The 20,161-nt window shown below is 44.2% G+C and overlaps 1 protein-coding gene across 1 annotated transcript; it reads right to left on the reverse strand.

Moving 5' to 3' along the window:
* Positions 1 to 359: 359 nt before the first annotated feature.
* Positions 360 to 9,985, reverse strand: LOC116679107 (olfactory receptor 11A1-like). The gene is made up of 2 exons (XM_032508812.1): positions 9,880 to 9,985; positions 360 to 1,335 (listed from the first exon to the last, which is right to left on the reverse strand). Exons 1-2 carry the CDS (start codon positions 9,954 to 9,956, stop codon positions 360 to 362), a joined length of 1,053 nt encoding a protein of 350 aa, XP_032364703.1. The 5' UTR covers positions 9,957 to 9,985.
* Positions 9,986 to 20,161: the final 10,176 nt, after the last annotated feature.

The following is a 20,161-nucleotide window of genomic DNA, read 5'->3' on the forward strand; positions in this document are numbered from 1 at the left end:
CTGTGATTATCATCAACATCCATTCCTTTAATTTTAGTCTCAATAATTCCTAATTTCTGCTTTTCTAACTCAAACATTAGGTATAATTTCCTATAAATGAGGTTAATTGACCATAAATTCCAAAAATAACTGTAAAAATAAAGTTAATAAGTTAGTGTTACGTAGTGTTGAAAACATCAAAAAAAGTGCTAGACAATGATAAAAGGGACAAAAACATCACAAAAGTAAAAAAAAAAAAAAGATTAAAGTGTTGATTTTCAATTTTGACGGGAAGACAACATGAGGGTTAATTATTATCTGGGTCAAATGTTCAATTAATCCTGATTTGAGCTGACCTCCTCCAGGCCTAGAGCCCTGAGCTACATCATTTTACCAAAAGCCAGACTTCTACATATGTTACGGATTTTGGACATTTTCAGTCCGTACATCACAGGGTTGAAGAGCGGCTGGCTCGTCAGCCAGTACAATGACAGAATAATGCGTAATATCATGGGCACACTGCTCATATTAAATCTGCCTTGCACCATTTCAAAGAAAGACCCGAGAGTAAAATTCAGCAGGGAACAAAGCTGAGGTGTGCAGGTGCTGACAGCTTTCTGTCTGGTCTGTCTGGAGCCAGAAAAACACACTTTAAGGATCCTCATGTAGAAGTAGAGGATGAGAATTATAAGACCAAATAAAACAGTAAATATATACACAAGTCCATATATGTTATTGATGGTTGTGTCGAAGCATGCCAGTTTAACGATTGAGTAGTTGTCACAGTACACTTTATGAATTGTGTTCCCACACAGCTGTAAGGAGACACTCAGAGACATCAAGACAACAATGTTAATTACACCAAATAACCAGATGGACGCGATAAGCACGGCAACCTTGTTAGATGGCATACGAGTGTGATACTGCAGAGGATAACAGATGGCAAGATATCTGTCATAAGACATGGCGGCTAAATTAGAAAACTCTACATTTCCATAGGTATACACACAGAAAATCTGCAGGAAGCAGAAGGGAGCAGAAACAGTGTGAATGTCCGAGAGGATCTGAACCAGAAGGAATGGAAACAACCCTGTACTACCATACAGTTCATTTACAAACAGGCTGACCAGAAAAAGGTACATAGGTTCATGTAAGCTCCTGTTCACACAGATAACCACAACCAGCAGCACATTGGCACAGATTATAAAAGCATATAGAGACATAACAATCAGGAAAAACAGGTATTTAAACAGCCCGGTGTCAAAGTAGGCAACAAGTGTAAAATATGAAACCTGTGTAGAGTTGATCATGATTATTGTGACATTCATTTCCAGATATGTAAACATGTGGTTTACACTTTAAAGTCATGGGAAGAAACAGTGAATATATTCATTATTCAGTTGAAAGGAAATAAGCCACTGAATGGAAACTTACCACGAGCCTAGACTCAATCTACATAACACAAAGATTAGACATGGTCTCCCATTCATCTGCTCTGCCCAACACACTCCCCCCCAACTGAGCTCACACTCTGCTGCTGCTGCTTTTAACCCCTCCAAGTCAGCTGACTCTCCCAAAGCTGCCTGTTCTTGTCTCTCCATTAGTGCATGCATGGGACCTGAGCATCCCCCCCCCCACTCTGACATCTCTCCATTAGTGCATGTATAGGACCTGAGCATCCCCCCCACACACACACACTCTGACATCTCTCCATTTGGTGGGTGTAGAAACAGGAACAGTTGTATCTTGGTAAACATTCAGATTTACATGAAACTTAGAATGTGTGGTCTACACGTGATATTAAGCCCCCCCCCCCCCCATACTCTATCCACACCCTTGCACATAGACCACGCCCTATTATAACTTGAGGTTAACCATCATGGGTAAAAAAGCCCTCAATAAATTTTTTGGGGTCATTGTGCTATTAATCCGTACTGATACATGCGCCTCTTCATATTTCCCGAAGTTTGCCCCCCCCCACCGTTTCGCTTTGGGTTCCACTTTCGTGCGCTCCCTGGGTCGAGGGGGGCCGACTTGCGCTGGGAAGCTTGGACCCCGTTGTAACTGCTTGCAGTTCTAGATATTATTGTCTCTCATTTTTGAGGGTCTTATCAAAAGGTTCTGTAGTGATTGGTCTGGGGCGGTGACAGGGGGCTCTATAGCGCCCCCTAACATGCACCCTGAGTTTGACAAGAGAAAATTAATATACCAACTTTTGAGGGAACATGCGTATCCTCTGGAACTCTCCCAAGCTATTTTTAGAAAAAATCTAAAAAATTTACAATCATTAATATGCCAAATGTTGTGCAAAATTTCATGGCAAACATATTTCCCATTTACCTTCATTAGCTTGGCCCAACCGGAAGGCGGCCATTTTGAATGAATGCATTTTCATGTGTTTTACATTCTTTTGAACTCCTCCTAGGCCGTGACTGCAACCTTCTTGAATCGATTGATTAGCGATGAAGGAGAGAGTGGCTGTAACTACAGTGTAGGTTGTCAAAGCTGCTTGAATCACCAAGAGTCCAGGCCTCAGGACATCTAAAGCCCAATATGGACTTTTTGAGATAGCGCCACCAACTGGCAACAAGAAATCAGCCTTCTATGACAAACATCATCTGACTTACATGAAACTTAGAATGTGTGGTCTACATGTGACATTGAGCCGGCCCCTATACTTTAACCATGACCACTTCCATAACTGGTGACCCATTTAAGGTAGAGTCTTGTGTGAGGCATCATTGAACTCAGCAGGGCTTTTTCTTTTTATTGGTGACAATTTTCAGTGTCTGAGTGCCGCAAAAAATGCACGGTCGCAAGGAGCGGCGTGGGCCACTAACCCCAACGTTTGCAGGTTAGCGAGGGCCCGTCCAACGCTGCTCGCAGCTTTAATTATTATTACTACTATTATTACTTTTTCCCAGTAAATAAATTGCATATTTGAGGGGCTTAACACATTCAAAAACTCACCACATTTGTCGGTCACATCTAGTCTGATGAAAATGTATGTATTTTAAGTGTTTCAGGAATAAAGCGCACAAAAAATTGGCTCGCTAGCGGCCCCTACAAAATTATAAAAATTAAGCCCCTGCAATACGTTTAACGTAGACTCACGAAACTTGGTACACCTATGTAGCATGGCAGGGCGGACATAAAACTCCATCGGAGTCATACCCTAAAACCAACAGGAAGTCCGCCATTTCGAATTGAATGTTTTTGGCCATTTCCACGCCTCCTCCTAGAGATTTGATCCAAAGTTCAAATTCGTCATCTTGAGACGTTAAAGATGAAAACTTTTGTGCGTTTTGCCATTGAAACAGAAAGTGGGTTTAACTCCAGCGTTCATTGTCCAATTGGCTACAGAACAACATGGACTTTTGGAAATAGCGCCACCAACTGCCAACAGGAAATCAACCTTATATGACAGACATCATCCGATTTACATGAAACTTAGAATGTGTGGTCTACATGTGCTACTGAGCAGCCCCTTATAATTTAACCACGCCCACGCATTCAGGCCACGCCCCATTTCATAACATTTGAACTGTTTAACCGAGTCTTGTGTGAGGTGTCATTGAACTCAGCAGAAAGTTACTTTTTCATTGGTGATGTTTGACCAGCCCCCTATGCTTAAGCCATACCCATTTTCCTAAATACTGACCCGTTTGATGTACACTATTGTGTGAGGTATCATTGAACTTATCAAAGACTTCCCTTTTCATTGGTGATGATTTACTGTGTCTGAGTGCCACGCAAATTAATGGTCGCAAGGAGTGGCGTCCGCCAGTAACCCCAACTTGCGCAGATTAGCGAGGGTCGGTCAAACTCTGCTTGCAGCTTTAATTTTCATTGTTTTTGGTTTGCTTCTAATACTGCTGTGTTGTATTTAAACTGTGTAAACGGTGCTTCTTAATTTAAGTTTACTCAATTATCACAAATGTTATCTGACAACAATAGGCTTTGCCCATCATCAATAAAAAATACATTTAATGTTAAACTGTAACTGTGTATTACGGTGAAGATACAACAATATGCACTAGTCTACCACAAAACACAGGACCTTGTTCCTGTATTTACTTTCCTGTTCCCACCCCCCAGAAACATCCGACCAATGAGAGGAGTGAACATTGTTGCATGATTTTTAATGATGCATTTTGTTACATTTTGATTTTTTCAGGTGTGAAACCAAACCGACCAAGGGCAAATATCTCCAAGTTTACATAGTCACCCACTGATTCTGACCAAAGCAAACTAACTACAGGTTTGAAAACGCCCTTAGACAGAATATCTGCATTCTGCAGTACAGAATTTGCAACAAGGAAAATCACCGAGCTTTGATGGGATCCCCCTGGAATTCTATGCTAGTTTTAGGTAACAACTGGCTCATTCCTTCTTGACATGATTAACTTCTCTATTGAGAATTGTTAACACAGTCTTGATCCCCTTGCTCTGAGTGCTCTAGCTATCGACCCCTGAGCTGCTTAACTCTGCTTAACTCTGATTCATCTCTGTAAAAATCCTAGCACGTCACTTGGAGTCCCATGTGTCAGAATTAGTGAACTCTGACCAAAAAGGATTTGTAAAAACATTAATTGAATTTAATTTTAATCTGTTTATTGATCCCCAATGGGAAAATTACAATTTACACTCTGTGTCCACATTTTTGTTAGTAATCAAACACAGTCCTGAACTACACACACACACACACACACACATACACACACACACATGCTCAGGATCTATACATGCACTAATGGAGAGATGTCAGAGTGGGGGGGGCTGCCAGCCGAACCAGCGCCCTGAGCGGTTGGGGGGGGGTACCTTACCTTGCTCAACAGCACCTGGCAGTTCCCCGGAGGTGAAGTGGCATCCCTCCAGCCACCAATCCACACTCCCTACTTTTTGGTCCACACGGGGACTTGAAACAGTGACCCTCCAGTTCCCAAACCAACTATGGACTGAGCTACTGCCACCCCCCATTACTAGCAGCAGATAATGTTAGACGCCTTCTCCACATTGTTGATGCGGTAGAAGACAGTAAGACCATAAGATCACTTCTCTGTCTTAAAGCAATGAAAGCCTTTTTTCATATGCTTGAGTGGTCATTTCTATGGTCAGTCTTAGAGGTGATGGGCTCTGGTAACACTTTCATTGGTATGATTAAAGTTATGTATTCTAACCCATCAGCCCGAGTCATAACCGGATGCACCTCCTCTTTAAATCCAGTTCCTAGATCTTCGCGCCAAGACTTTCCCTTGAGTCCTGCACTATTTGTCCTCTCCTTAGAGCCTCTGGCTCAAGCCATTTGCCAATCAATTATGATCTCACCAATATGCATTCACAATATTCAGAATCACTTCTCACTATTTGCGGACAATGTTTTTTTTCTTTAGAAAACACCTTTGAATCAAATTAATGTTAATTTAAGCGGCCTTGCAAAGTCTGTAAGGAAACACACCTTATATCCTGCATGAGGCAGTCCAGGAGGTCCAGCTCTCAGTCCATGTTGCGCAATCCATGCACTGCAGCGTCATGTCCAGGACCACTGAGAACCAGCTTTACCTAAGGACACAGTCATACCATGTTGACAACTGCATACAACTTACATGCAACGTAGAAGAAGCTAAAGACCTGGTTGATAGCCTGCAGAAGATATGATGGTTTCGAGGTTAGGCAGTTGACGAGCAATCTACCTTTAGTCATTGAGAATCTTCCCCCCGAAGCTAGATCAGCAAGCGGCTGTCTAGGAGCAGCAGTGGCCTCCAAGAGCCAACCCTGGGCTTAAGATGAAACTTTCACAGTGACACACTGGGGTACAAACTGTAACCGTTGGAACCCTCAGAGGCCACTATGAGGACCTATAAGGTCCTGGCTAGCCAGTATGACCCTATAGGTTTCTTTCGGCCATTCACTACCAGGGCCAACGTTCTCATTCAGTACTTGTGCAATCAAGACATCGGCTGGGATGACCCAATACATCCTCAGACCTTTCTGGACCAGTGGCTCAGCTGGGACGAGGAACTCCCAAACTTGCTTCACCTGGAGCTTCCTGAATCCTACAATCCAGTACGTGCTGACACCCCTGCTTCAACAAGACCGCTCCACATATTTACTGATTCGGCAGACGATATCACCAGAGGACTACATTTAAAGGAGCTGGCATGTCCTCACAGATGGACTGGAGGCCCAGATTTTCTGCACAACCCCTCAGATGAGTTGCCAGTCATGCCTCACCCCAGTACCAAACCCGAGGAAAGTGATCTCAGAAAGTCCGCCTTCATTAGCACCATGTCAAGGGCACTTTAATCTCAATTGCCTGACCTGGAAAGACCTCATCCAAACGGTTGTTCAGATCCTTTACGGGGCAGATTCCCGCTAGTCCTATGACGCAGATGACTTCATCACAACAGATAAGCTCCATCTGGCAAAGGCCCACATTGATTAATTTCCTGATCGTTCAAGTTGGGGGTCCTTGGCGTGACACTGAATACCTAGAAAAGGATGCCAATCATCCTATTATCATGTATCCCGGTAATCAAATTATCAAGCTACTGATTCAAGATGGGAAGACGTAAGGAAACACCAGCATGCTTGCCGAGACAGTTTTGGAGGGCAACGTCTGAATTCCGAAAGATGGCTGACCATGCAAGTCTATGCCTTTACAAGCCACCATTCTACTCAACGGGAGTGGACTCCTTTGTCTCGTGTACTGTAAAGATTGGCTCGCAGAATGAGAAGAGATAGGGCATTATGTATAAGTGCATGAAAATTAGATGTTTACATCTAGTTCTATTGGAATCTAGGACAGAGATGCCTTCTTGTTGTTCCTGCAACATTTCATTGCTCAACGTGATAAGCCCTTTGAGATACTGTCAGACAATGGCACAAATTTGGTTGGAGGGGACAGGGAGCTACAGGAGACATGCAACACCATGGGCCCAACGTTGCAGCAACAGGCAGCAGAGCAGAGAATCACTTTTAGCTTCCACCGATCAAGTGCTCCTCACTTTGGTGGGACATTTACTTTGACTGAGATATGCAAAAGTTCCCATTTTGGTCGTTAGCTACAGAAATAGGTTTTGTTTGTTTTGAATGGATTTTTGAACCAACCTAAACTATAATCATAACTTTTTTTGTCTTGGCCATCTGTAAATTCTTTTCACAGCGTTTCAGGCAGATTGGACTAACAACCTTCCATTCAGGATATGTGTGGCTGTAAGGTTTAAAATTGACGATGAAGGCCATAAGAGTTATTGGGGAAAAGACGTGTTTTTAGTTATGGACCACTTTGCTGGCAGAAATGTCTCCATTTTTAAAAAATTGCACCGCCCAACCATGCATGCTGGTACTGGGTTTCTACCCCCCTCAAGTTTGGACCCTAAAAAAATAGTTTATTTTTCTTGAGGCAAGGTTGTAGTCTTCATGCTGATGTCATTATCATCAAATACAAGTAATAGTTTACACATATTTGTAAATTCATCCCACCACTGCTGCCTCGCGCCCACCCATGTTCTTGCCATGATTTCGAGGTGACTAGGAAGTTTCTTTTTGAGACGAGCCAGACTTCATGAGGTGGGACACGTCATCTCATCCTTAGTTTGTTTAAGAGGATTTCTTTCAGTGGAGGTTGGTTGGATGATCCTGAACCTGTCCCTCCAGCCTCCTCTGCACCTAAGGCCAACCTTCCACCAAATTACTTTCCAACCAATTCCACTGTCAGAGACAAATGTCCAATATGGGAATGAAATCCTGAGTCTTGCTAGAGTCGGGGAGCTCCGTTGTCTCAATCATTTGGTTTAAGGTGTTCATAAAACTCAGTCCCAGTCAGTATTTTTCCCATGTAGACGGTCTGAGAAAACCCAAACTGTTTGATGTTATCTGAGACTGCACCAAACAGGAAGCAGCAGAATGGGTAGAGCCAGTGTTGTTTATGGTTTCATGGTGCTGTGCAAAACAGAAATGTTTTTTTGTTTCAATCATCTCTTAGAAACCAGCAGCTACTCGTTACCACAACGACCAGGTGCTCTGGTAATGAGGTGCGACCGCTGCTGTGGGCGTCTGCTCACTGGAAAAGGTTAAAAGACGCAGAGCAGAAGTTTGAGCTCAGTTAGACTGGACTCCCAGTCCCACTGAAGCAGATGAATGTTAACATTCTCCCAATGTCATCAACTGTTGGGTAATGTCTGACCTTTAGTACCACAGCAGACACTTGGTGAAGGGTATGTTTGATGAACTCATTCTCTCCTGTTTGTTGATTGAATGCTGTTTGGGATCAATGTCTTATCTGAACACAGTCTGAAGAAAGCTGGAAACGTTTGACTAACCTTTCAGAAGTCCTTTAATGAAATGTTACATGATGAAGTTATCTTGTAAAATGTTAAACTATTTGATTTTCAGAGACAGGAGGATCATGGTAAACTCTACACAGATTTCATATTTCAGACTTTCAGCCTATTTTGACACCGGAGGTTTGAAATACTTATATTTCTTGCTGATTTTGTCCTTATATGTCTTCATAGTGTGTGCCAATGTGCTGCTGATTGTGGTTATCTGTGTGAACAGGAGCTTACATGAACCTATGTACCTTTTTCTGGTCAGCCTGTTTGTAAATGAACTGTATGGTAGTACAGGGTTGTTTCCATTCCTTCTGGTTCAGATCCTCTCCGACATTCACACTGTTTCTGCTCCCTTCTGTTTCCTGCAGATTTATTGTTTGTATACTTATGGAGCTATTGAATTTTGGACAATAGCCATCATGTCTTATGACAGATATCTTGCTATCTGTTATCCTCTACAATATCACACTCGTATGACATCTGAAAAGATTGCCCTGCTTATTGCTCTAACATGGTTGTACCCTTTACTTGTTAATACTTTGTTAGTGTCTGTTCTGACTGTTCCTTTACAGCTGTGTGGAAACATCATTAACAAAGTGTACTGTGACAACTATAGTGTTGTCAAGCTGGCCTGCTCTGATACAACAGCCAATAACATTTTTGGACTTGTATACATGTTTACAGTAATCTTTGGTCTTATAATCTTAATTCTTTTCTCTTACATGAGGATCCTTAAAGTGTGTTTTTCTGGTTCTAGACAGACCAGACAGAAAGCTCTCAGTACCTGCACACCTCACCTCTTGTCCCTGCTGAGTTTTTCCTTTGGAGCTTTCTTTGAATTAATACAGAGCAGGTTTGAAATTAACTATTTACCCAATATGTTGCGTATTTTCCTGTCATTGTACTGGCTTACATGCCAACCACTCATCAACCCTTTACTGTACGGACTGAAAATGTCCAAAATACGCATTGTATGTAGACTCCTGCTCTTTGGGGGGAAAAGGTAACTTAACATGTTACCTAGCAACTAAGAGCTTTGCTCGTAATGAATAAAAAGAAATACATTTAGTTAATGAGATATATTTGACAGTACTTTTGTCAACTGTATCTATATAATGGGACAACCTGTAACTATGTTTTAATAAAACACAGACGACAAGGATGAGTTGAATGATTCAGCTAAAGGCTTTCTTTAAATCACCACCAGGAGATTTATGCAGTGTTCTTTGTTTGGATTTTTGTAATAATGTTTTAGTAATTTTATTGTCATCAAACACCTGTTCAGCTCTTTTCCTTTTGCTCCTGTGTTAATTATCATAAATAAAGCATTTTTATACAAACTCATGAATGGTTTGTTCATAGTAAATAAGGCTCTCAAAAATAATGTTCATAAATGGAACTTTAGCGATTAATAAGTGTAGCAAAAACCTTTGTAAACAACATAATTTTCCCTTCATAAACTATCTACAAATCTTAGTAATGTCTTTGTTTATCATTTGTAAAGCAGAGTTTCTATATTTATTCTAATCAGTAAAGCATTTGGAAATACATTTAGTAAACGGTTTATCCATAATATGTTACCCCATGTGAAACTTTTATAAGTTGATTTTTGTAATAATTCATAAATGATGCATTAATCATTTGTAAATTAAGTCATTTTCCAGTATTAACTAGGTTCTCTGGAATGTACGTATAAGGTTGGTGAAAAACTAGGAAGTTAATGATTAACAGACAGATTAGACCTACAGTTGTTCATGACCTAAATAAATGTTATGATTCAAAAGCCACTTGAATTTGGACCAAAACCAGAAGAAAACTAGATTGTTAAGAGCCAGAGAACTGACTGTCAATAACGAGACCAGGAAACCAGGATAAAGTTTGAGAAGGGTGTTAACATACACAGAAATATGCCTATGGATATTAGTGTGTTAGTGCGTCTTTTACAAGCACTTACCAACACAATGATTCATGATGAACTCGTGAGGTACTACTGATTAGTGTACTACATGCAAAGCATTTATAGATGAGTTGCAAAGGCAAGCAGATAAAAAAGAGACACAAGTAAAACAAGTATTTGTAACCCTGATTGATTGTAGTAAGACTGTACATTCATGAAATAGCTCGTAGTAGTGTTATGTATCTGAATTTGGACCAGAACAAGAAGAAAACTAAATTTTTAAGAACCAGCGAACTGAACATCAATAAAGAGAGTAGGAAACCAGGATAAAGTTTGAGAAGTTTGTGTATTAATATACACAGAAATATGGTATACAAGCATACAGATAACACAGGTATGAACTAACCTAAAATAATTAAGTGCGATCACAAAAAACAACTTTTCAGTTCTATGAGTTAAGTTGTTCTTTGGTGACAAGAGTTCAGAGGTGTTCTACGTTGGGGCCCATATGAGTTTGGTTTCTGTTTGTCCCCCCACCATGAAGAAGGAATCCACAACCATGAAGAAGGAATCCACATTTTTGACGGCCTCTATATATACAAAAACTCTAAAAAATGTGCACCCACATAAACACCTGGGAGCTCTGTGAGAATTTTCAGCAATTTGGCCAATACCTGTAAGGGGGCTACAGAGTGCCTCCTTATGCGTGGAAGTCCTTAACTTGGACCTAGTACTTGGACTCCAATCTTCACCAGACTTGATATTGATATTGCTCTAATCATTGTGGACATAGTTCCCATTTACCTCCATTAGCTCCGCCCAACCAGAAGTTGGCCATTTTGACTTTATGAATTGTCATCTGTTTTACATATAGGACCTAGGCATGTGCCCCCCCCACTGTGACATCTCTCAATTAGCATGTATTGGACCTGAGCATGTGCCCCCCCCCCCCCCCCCACTCTGACATCTCTCCATTAGGCGGCTGTAGAAACAGGAACGGTTGTATCTTGGTTTGCATTCCGATTTACATGAAACTTAGAATGTGTGGTCTACATGTGATTTAAGCCCCCCCATACTCTATCCACACCTATGTACACAGACCACGCCCCATTCATAACTTGCAGGTTAACCATCACTGGGTAAAAAAGCCCTCAAGATATGTCATTTAAAAAAATTCCTCCAAATAGTGGTAAAGTCCAATTTTTTGTCATTTTTGCCAATAACAGGTTTTCAAAATTCAATTCAGCGATGACGTCACATTGGGGAGAGTAGCCTCAACCTAGTACTAGAACTATGGCAACTGACTGGGATGAGGAAGAGGAGGAAAGGCCAGCAGCCGTGTGATATCGAAGGTAAGGGCCCGTTCATTGCTGCGTGCAGCTTTAATTATTATTAGGCAAGGCAAGGCAAGGCAGCTTTATTTGTATAGCACATTTCAGCAACAGGGCAATTCAAAGTGCTTTACATAAAATCAGTTTAACAGATAAAACACAGGTACAAACAGTTAAAAGTCATAAGCATTAAAAACCAATAAGACACATGAATAGACAGTTAAAAATAAAATAGAAACATTAGGACACATAAAACACAAGAATAAAAGTTACAGTGCAGCATAAGAAATTTAAAGAAATGAGCAGTCATTTAAAGAAAGGCAGCATCAAAAAGGAAGGTCTCCAGCCTTGATTTAAAAGAACTGAGAGTAGCAGCGGATCTACAGGTTTCTGGGAGTTTATTCCAGATATGAGGAGCATAGAAACTGAAAGCTGCTTCACCCTGTTTAGTTCTGACTCTGGGGACAGAAAGTAGACCTGTCCCAGATGACCTGAGAGGTCTGGGTGGTTCATAGTGTAGTAGCAGATCAGAAATGTATTTTGGACCTAAACCGTTAAGTGATTTATAAACTAGCAAGAGTACTTTGAAATAAATTCTTTGAGGTACAGGAAGCCAGTGTAAAGACTTCAGAACTGGAGTGATGTGATCCAGTCTCTTGGTCTTAGTGAGGACTGGAGTGATGTGATCCAGTCTCTTGGTCTTAGTGAGGACTCGAGCAGCAGCGTTCTGAATCAGCTGCAGCTGTCTGATTGATTTTTTAGGGAGACCTGTAAAGACCCCGTTACAGTAGTCAAGTCTACTGAAGATGAAAGCATGGACCAGTTTTTCCAAGTCCTGTTGACACATAAGTCCTTTAACCCTTTATATATTCTTAAGGTGATAGTAGGCTGACTTTGTAATTGTCTTAAAGTGGCTGTTAAAATTCAGGTCTGAGTCCATGACTACACCAAGATTTCTGGCTTTGTCTGTTGTTTTTAACATTGTTGTTTGAAGCTGAGCGCAGACTTTTAATCGTTCCTCTTTTGCTCCAAAAACAACCACCTCAGTTTTTCCTTCATTTAATTTCAGAAAGTTCTGGCACATCCAGCCGTTAATTTGTTCGATGCACTTAGTCAGTTTTTGTATTGGACTATAGTCCCCTGGCGATAAGGTTATGTAAATTTGTGTGTCGTCCGCATAACTATGGTAACTCATTTTGTTGTTCTCCATAATCTGGGCCAGTGGGAGCATGTAGATGTTAAACAGAAGAGGCCCCAGAATAGAGCCTTGGGGAACTCCGCACGTCATATTTGTACGTTCAGATGTATAATTACCTATTGACACAAAGTAATCCCTATTCTGTAAGTAGGATTCAAACCAGTTTAGTACTGAGCCAGAAAGTCCTACCCAGTTTTCCAATTGGTTTAGTAATATGGCGTGGTCGACCGTGTCAAATGCAGCACTGAGATTAAGTAATACTAAGATTGAAATTTTGCCACTATCTGTGTTAAGGTGGATGTCATTAAAGACTTTGACGAGAGCCGTCTCAGTGCTGTGGTGTGGTCGGAAACCCGACTAAAAGATATCAAGGGCCCGAGCTCTGAAGTGCAAGGAACCTATTGTTTTTGTAGGGATTATTAGGGGTCCAAGCCCAAGGATGCGTGCACCGCAGTAACACAAAGTGATACGCGGTTCTCACAGCAGGGCTGTGGAACCCTATTGTTTTCCTAGGGATTCTTCTCCTCCTACATTATTATTCTTCTCCACGTAAAACTGCCGCTGCAGCCTAAACCGCACATGGTGGCGGTGTGCCCTTTTCAGGACTGGTCCAAAACTCTGCAAAGACCTTAGACGCAACAATTGGCCCACTTCCACCACTAGTTGGCGCTATGGCAGAAAAAATGTGCATCGGAAATTTAAAAACCATATATCCACGCGTTCCCTGGATCCTACTGGATCTCGTGATATAGGCCACGGCCAAGACTGTTATGCTTGAAAAATTGCGACATATGCAAAACCAACTTTTTCAAACTCCTCCTTGACCGTGCAATGGATCTGCACGAAACTTAGCACATAGCATCTCCAGACCGACCTGAGACAAAGTTTTATAAAGATTTCTTTATGGAATAAAGATTGCGCATATTACGCGCAAACAAATTTGTATAGCTATCTATGAAAACACAGACTTTGCCATTTCTCGGCCAAAATAAATGCTGTCTAAGCCAAACTTTAGCTTTTTCCTTGGCATGACCCTTTGAGTCTCTAAAACAAATTTCTCAAACATTGGCCACTAGGGGGCACTACAAATACAACAAGTTTATATTTCATGAACCACTCATCCGACTTATACAAAATTTGATGGGTACCATCTAGGCCCCCTCCTGAGGTGGTCCTTCCAGTGGGGTACTGATTGGTTCAAGTGGGCGTGGCCTATGGGCCAACATCTGGAATAACCACTTCCACTAAAGTGAATTACTTAAAATTAACAGGATGTAGAAAGCCCAGGGTTTTCCGGGGTCATTGTGCTATTAATCTGTACTGTTATATGCGCCTCTTGATGTTTCCTGACATTTGCCCCCCCCCCCCCACCTTTTTCGCTTTGGGTTCGCTTTCTTGCTCTCCCGGGTCGTTGGGGCTGACTTGCGCAGGGAGGCTTGGACCACCTTGTAATTGCTTGCAGTTCTAGTTATGCTTCTTTGCGTGAACCCCCCCCGCTGCAGCCTAAATTGTGCAAGATGGGGGTTTGCCATTTCCAGGACCGGTCCAAAACCCCGCAAAGACCTCAGACGCAACAATTGACCCACTTCCACCAATAGGTGGCACTGTAGCAGGAAAAACGTGTTTGGCCCTATAGTTTTTCAGGGTCATTGTGCTATTAATCCATACTGATGCATGCGCCTCTCCATATTTCCCAACGTTTTCCCTCCCACCGTTTCGCTTTGGGTTCCACTTTTGTGCGCTCCCTGGGTCGTTGGGGCCAACTTGCGCTGGGAGGCTTGGACCCCGTTGTAACTGCTTTCAGTTCTAGTTGTTATTGTCTCTCATTTTTTAGGGTCTTAGCATGCGCGAAAACTCACTAAAACTTGCACACATGTCAGGCCTATGAAAAATCATGAGGTTCTGTAATGATTGGTCATGGGCGTTGACAGGGGGCTCTATAGTGCCTCATAACGTGCACCTTCAGTTTGACAAAAGAAAATTAATGTACTAACTTTTGAGGGAACATGCGTATCATCTGGAACTCAATCAAGCTATTTATAGAAAAACTTAAAAAATTTACAATGAATGATATGCCGAAATTCGTGCAAAAACAATCATTGCAAACATATTTCCCATTTATCTTCATTAGCTTGGCCCAACCGGAATGCGGCCATTTTGATCTAATGCATTAATTGCAGTTTTGCCGAATTTCGTGCAAAATTTCTCATTTTACGAAGACGTTTTTGAGGACTTCAGGATTTATGAAAAATCTAAAAAATTGTTTTTGCCCTTGGGCACTTTTTTGACGGCCTCCATATATACAAAAACTCACAAAACTTGCCACTCACATAAACACCGCGGTGCTTTGCGAGTCTGTTCAGCGATTTGGCCCGTACCTATCACCCATACCTTCATAGCGCCCCCCTAATTGGACTTGGCCCGATCTTCACAAGATTTTATATTGATAGTGCTCTAATCATTGCAAACATATTTCCCATTTACCTTCATTAGCTTGGCCCAACCGGAAGGCGGCCATTTTGAATGAATGCATTTTCATGTGTTTTACATTCTTTTGAACTCCTCCTAGGCCGTGACTGCAACCTTCTTGAATCGATTGATTAGCGATGGAGAAAGTGGCTGTAACTACAGTGTAGGTTGTCAAAGCTGCTTGAATCACCAAGAGTCCAGGCCTGAGGACATCTACAGGCCAATATGGACTTTTGGAGATAGCGCTACCAACTGGCAACCGGAAATCAGCCTTATATGACAAACATCATCTGACTTACATGAAACTTAGAATGTGTGGTCTACATGTGACATTGAGCCGGCCCCTATACTTTAACCATGACCACTTCCATAACTGGTGACCCATTTAAGGTACAGTCTTGTGTGAGGCATCATTGAACTCAGCAGGGCTTTTTCTTTTTATTGGTGACAATTTTCAGTGTCTGAGTGCCGCAAAAAATGCACGGTCGCAAGGAGCGGCGTGGGCCACTAACCCCAACGTTTGCAGGTTAGCGAGGGAATGTGTGGTCTACATGTGATACTGAGCCGGCCCCTATACTTTAACCACAACCACTTTTCATACTATTTGAACCGTTTAAGGTAGAGTCTTGTGTGAGGTGTAATTTAACTCAGCAGAGAGTTCCTTCTTCATTAGTAATGCTTTGGCCCGCCCCCTTATGCTTAAGCCATGCCCACTTCCATAATTGGTGACCCACTTAACCCTTGTGTTGTCCTTCGGGTCCCCGGGACCCGTGCAGTTTTACCCATCGTGTTGTCCTTCGGGTCCCTGAGACCCGTGGCGTTGTCCATCGGGTCCCTGGGACCCATGGCATTGTCCTTTCGGGTCCCTGGGACCCATGGCATTGTCCTTCGGGTCCCTGGGACCCTTGACGTTGTCCTTTGGGTCCCTGGGACCCTTGATGTTGTCCTTCGGGTCCCTGAGACCCGTGGCGTTGTCCTTCGGGTCCCAGGGACCCTTGACGTTGTCCTTCGGGTCCCTGGGACCCGGTTCATTGTCCTTCGAGTCCCAGGCACTCGTGCGTCTGCAGAGGGACAGTGGGCTTGGAGACAGCTGTCTGCTGAGGGACAGTGGGCTTGGAGACAGCTGTCTGCTGAGGGACAGTGGGCTTGGAGGCATGTGTCTGCTGAGGGACAGTGGGCTTGGAGGCATGTGTCTGTTGAGGGACAGTTAGCTTGGAGACAGCTGTCTGCTGAGGGACAGTGGGCTTGGAGGCAGCTGTCTGCTGAGGGACAGTGGGCTTGGAGACAGCTGTCCATGGCAGGGAACTGCCCAAGGTGCCTTGACAATGGAACAATAGAGGTAAATTTAAGGTGAAACACAGGGGGAACTATCCATGGTGCTGAGTAACGGGGGGAAGTGTACATGGTTCAAAAACACAGGGGAAACTGTCCATGGTGCCAAGCCACTTGGTACTAAAAGACAGTGAGAACTGTCCATGGTACTGGAAAACAGCGAGAACTAACAATGGAGGTAAATTTAAACTGAAACACAGGGCAACTGTCCATGGTGCTGATTAACGGGGGAAACTGTCCATGGTGCTAAACAACTTGACACTAAAAGACAGGGGGGGACTGTCCATGGTGCTGAAAAACGGGGAACTGTGCAGGGTAATTTCACACAACAGGAACTAGCAATTTTGCTAAAATATTTTAACTGTAAAGGGTGGAACTGTTCATGGGGCTAAAATGCTTTTGACTAAAGACAGGGAAAGTGTCCATGGTGCTGGAAAACAGCAGGGACTAGCAATGGAGGCAAATTTAACCCTTGTGTTGTCCTTCGGTACCCCGGGACCCGTGCAGTTTTACCCATCGTGTTGTCCTTCGGGTCCCTGGGACCCATGGCATTGTCCTTCGGGTCCCTGGGACTCATGGCATTGTCCTTCGGGTCCCTGGGACTCATGGCATTGTCCTTTGGGTCACTGGGACCCGAAGACCCTTGACGTTGTCCTACGGGTCCCAGGGACCCGTGGCATTGTCCTTCGGGTCCCTGGGACCCTTGACGGTGTCCTTTTGGGTCACAAGGACCCTTGGCTTCGTCCTACGGGTCCCTGGGACCCATGGCGTTGTCCTTCGGGTCCCTGGGACCCTTGACGTTGTCCTTCGGGTCCCTGGGACCCTTGACGTTGTCCTTCGGGTCCCTGGGACCCTTGACGTTGTCCTTCGGGTCCCTGGGACCCGTGGCGTTGTCCTACGGGTCCCTGGGACCGGTGGCCTTGTCCTTCGGGTCCCTGAGACCCTTGACGTTGTCCTACGGGTCCCTGAGACCCGTGGCGTTGTCCATCGGTCCCTGGGACCCATGGCCTTGTCCTTCGGTCCCTGGGACCCTGACGTTGTCCTTCGGGTCCCTGGGACCCTTGACGTTGTCCTTCGGGTCCCTGAGACCCGTGGCGTTGTCCTTCGGGTCCCTGGCACCCGTGGCCTTGTCCTTCGGGTCCCTGAGACCCTTGACGTTGTCCTTCGGGTCCCTGAGACCCGTGGCGTTGTCCATCGGTCCCTGGGACCCATGGCCTTGTCCTTCGGTCCCTGGGACCCTTGACGTTGTCCTTCGGGTCCTGGGACCCTTGACGTTGTCCTTCGGTCCCTGAGACCCGTGGCGTTGTCCTTCGGGTCCCTGGCACCCATGGCCTTGTCCTTCGGGTCCCTGAGACCCTTGACGTTGTCCTTCGGGTCCCTGGACCCTTGACGTTGTCCTTCGGGTCCCTGGGACCCCTTGACGTTGTCCTTCGGGTCCCTGAGACCCGTGGCGTTGTACTTCGGGTCCCTGAGACCCTTGACGTTGTCCTTCGGGTCCCTGGGACCCAGTTCATTGTCCTTCGGGTCCCAGGCACCCGTGCGTCTGCAGAGGGACAGTGGGCTTGGAGACAGCTGTCTGCTGATGGACAGTGGGCTTGGAGGCATGTGTCTGCTGAGGGACAGTGGGCTTGGAGGCATGTATCTGCTGAGGGACAGTGGGCTTGGAGGCAGCTGTCTGCTGTGGGACAGTGGGCTTGGAGGCATGTGTCTGCTGAGGGACAGTGGGCTTGGAGGCATGTGTCTGTTGAGGGACAGTTAGCTTGGAGACAGCTGTCTGCTGAGGGACAGTGGGCTTGGAGGCATGTGTCTGTTGAGGGACAGTTAGCTTGGAGACAGCTGTCTGCTGAGGGACAGTGGGCTTGGAGGCATGTGTCTGCTGAGGGACAGTGGGCTTGGAGGCATGTGTCTGTTGAGGGACAGTTAGCTCGGAGACAGCTGTCTGTTGAGGGACAGTAAGCTTGGAGACAGCTGTCTGCTGAGGGACAGTGGGATCCACTCATATTAACGTGTGAGTCTAAACATCTATAGGCAATGCAAATAGAAATGTATTATATTTCTGCAGGCTACGTAGATGTGTTAAATTAAAAGCTACTGGCGATATTTATTATGCCTACTCATTCATCCAGATAAGACTAGTGCATACATTGCACCGTGGGTCGGAGAGAAAAGTATTTTCAAATGTTCTGTATGTCTGGCACATATTGTAGATTTGACAAATAAATTTGACTCGACTTGAAGTGGCAGCAGTTCAATCCAGCGTGTGTTCAACAAAGTCAAATAATCATTCCAGATATATACGTGTAATTTGACGTAACTATACCTAGAAATAAATGTACACAACGTCGAAGTCAGATTCAAAATTCTTTTATTTTGTTGACAGACCTTTAGTCAGTGGGTGTTACAGAGGGGTTTTTATTTTAGATGTGTCCTTTTATCACTGCATTAATCAGAATATAGTGTCAACAGCCATAAAATAATCAATTTTGGCCACGTTTCTAGGTATAAAATGCTACATAAATTAGGCTATGAATGACATCTGAACAAACCCCTGTACAAGCGTTCAGAAGTGAAACTGGAAAGCTCTGTGTACTGCAGCTGAGTTTTCTGACTCACTTGACACTAAAAGACAGGGGGAACTGTCCATGGTGCTAAAACACAGGCATAGTTACTAAAACAACTGAGGGAAAACTCATTTCAATAAAATGGCCTTTACCAATAGAGATTACAAAATCCTACACATTTAGCGAGACATTACATGTAGCTACAGTGTTGTTTTAACCCTCGTGTTGTCCTTCGGGTCCCTGGGGCCCGTGCAGTTTTACCCATCGTATTGTCCTTCGGGTCCCTGGGACCCACGGCATTGTCCTACGGGTCCCTTGGACCCATGGTATTGTCCTTCGGGTCCCTGGGACTAATGGCATTGTCCTACGGTCCCTGGGACCCGAAGACCCTTGACGTTGTCCTACGGGTCCCTGGGACCCATGGCATTGTCCTACGGGTCCCTGGGACCTGAAGACCCTTGACGTTGTCCTACGGGTCCTAGGGACCCTTGGCATTGTCCTTTCGGGTCCCTGGGACCCTTGACGTTGTCCTTTTGGGTCACAAGGACCCTTGACGTAGTCCTTCGGGTCCCTGGGACCCATGACATTGTCCTTCAGGTCCCTGGGACCCAGGGCATTGTCCTTTCGGGTCCCCGGGACCCTTGACTTTGTCCTTTTGGGTCACAGGGACCCTTGACGTTGTCCTACGGGTGCCAGGACCCTTGACGTTGTCCTTTTGGGTCACAGGGACCCTTGACGTTGTCCTTTTGGGTCACAGGCACCCTTGACGTTGTCCTTTTGGGTCACAGGGACCCAAAGTATTGTCGTTCTGGTCACCAGGACCCTTGACGTTGCCCTTCGGGTCCCGGGGACCAGCTATGCAGTAGCTAACGCTAAAATAGTACCGTGTTTGCTGACAGAACACACAATGGCCACTGTTTTACACTCATGTAAGAGTAAATCAACATACCGGTCAACCATATATAAGTCCTGTCGTCCTCTCAAAGGGAACTAGGGCAAATACATGCACTGATAAACACAATCATCTCAATGAATGAAGCAGCATGCTAGAATAGATT

This window comes from Etheostoma spectabile, unplaced genomic scaffold (genome assembly GCF_008692095.1).
Source record: "Etheostoma spectabile isolate EspeVRDwgs_2016 unplaced genomic scaffold, UIUC_Espe_1.0 scaffold00009365, whole genome shotgun sequence".
NCBI lineage: Eukaryota > Metazoa > Chordata > Actinopteri > Perciformes > Percidae > Etheostoma > Etheostoma spectabile.

Coding starts and splice junctions, on each gene's coding strand:
- LOC116679107 (XM_032508812.1), bottom strand. CDS start 9,956: ATGATTAATGCATCATTTATGAATTATTACAAAAATCAACTTATAAAA. Junction 1,336..9,879: donor GGGGTAACATATTATGGATA/AACCGTTTACTA, acceptor ATGACTTTAAAG/TGTAAACCACATGTTTACAT.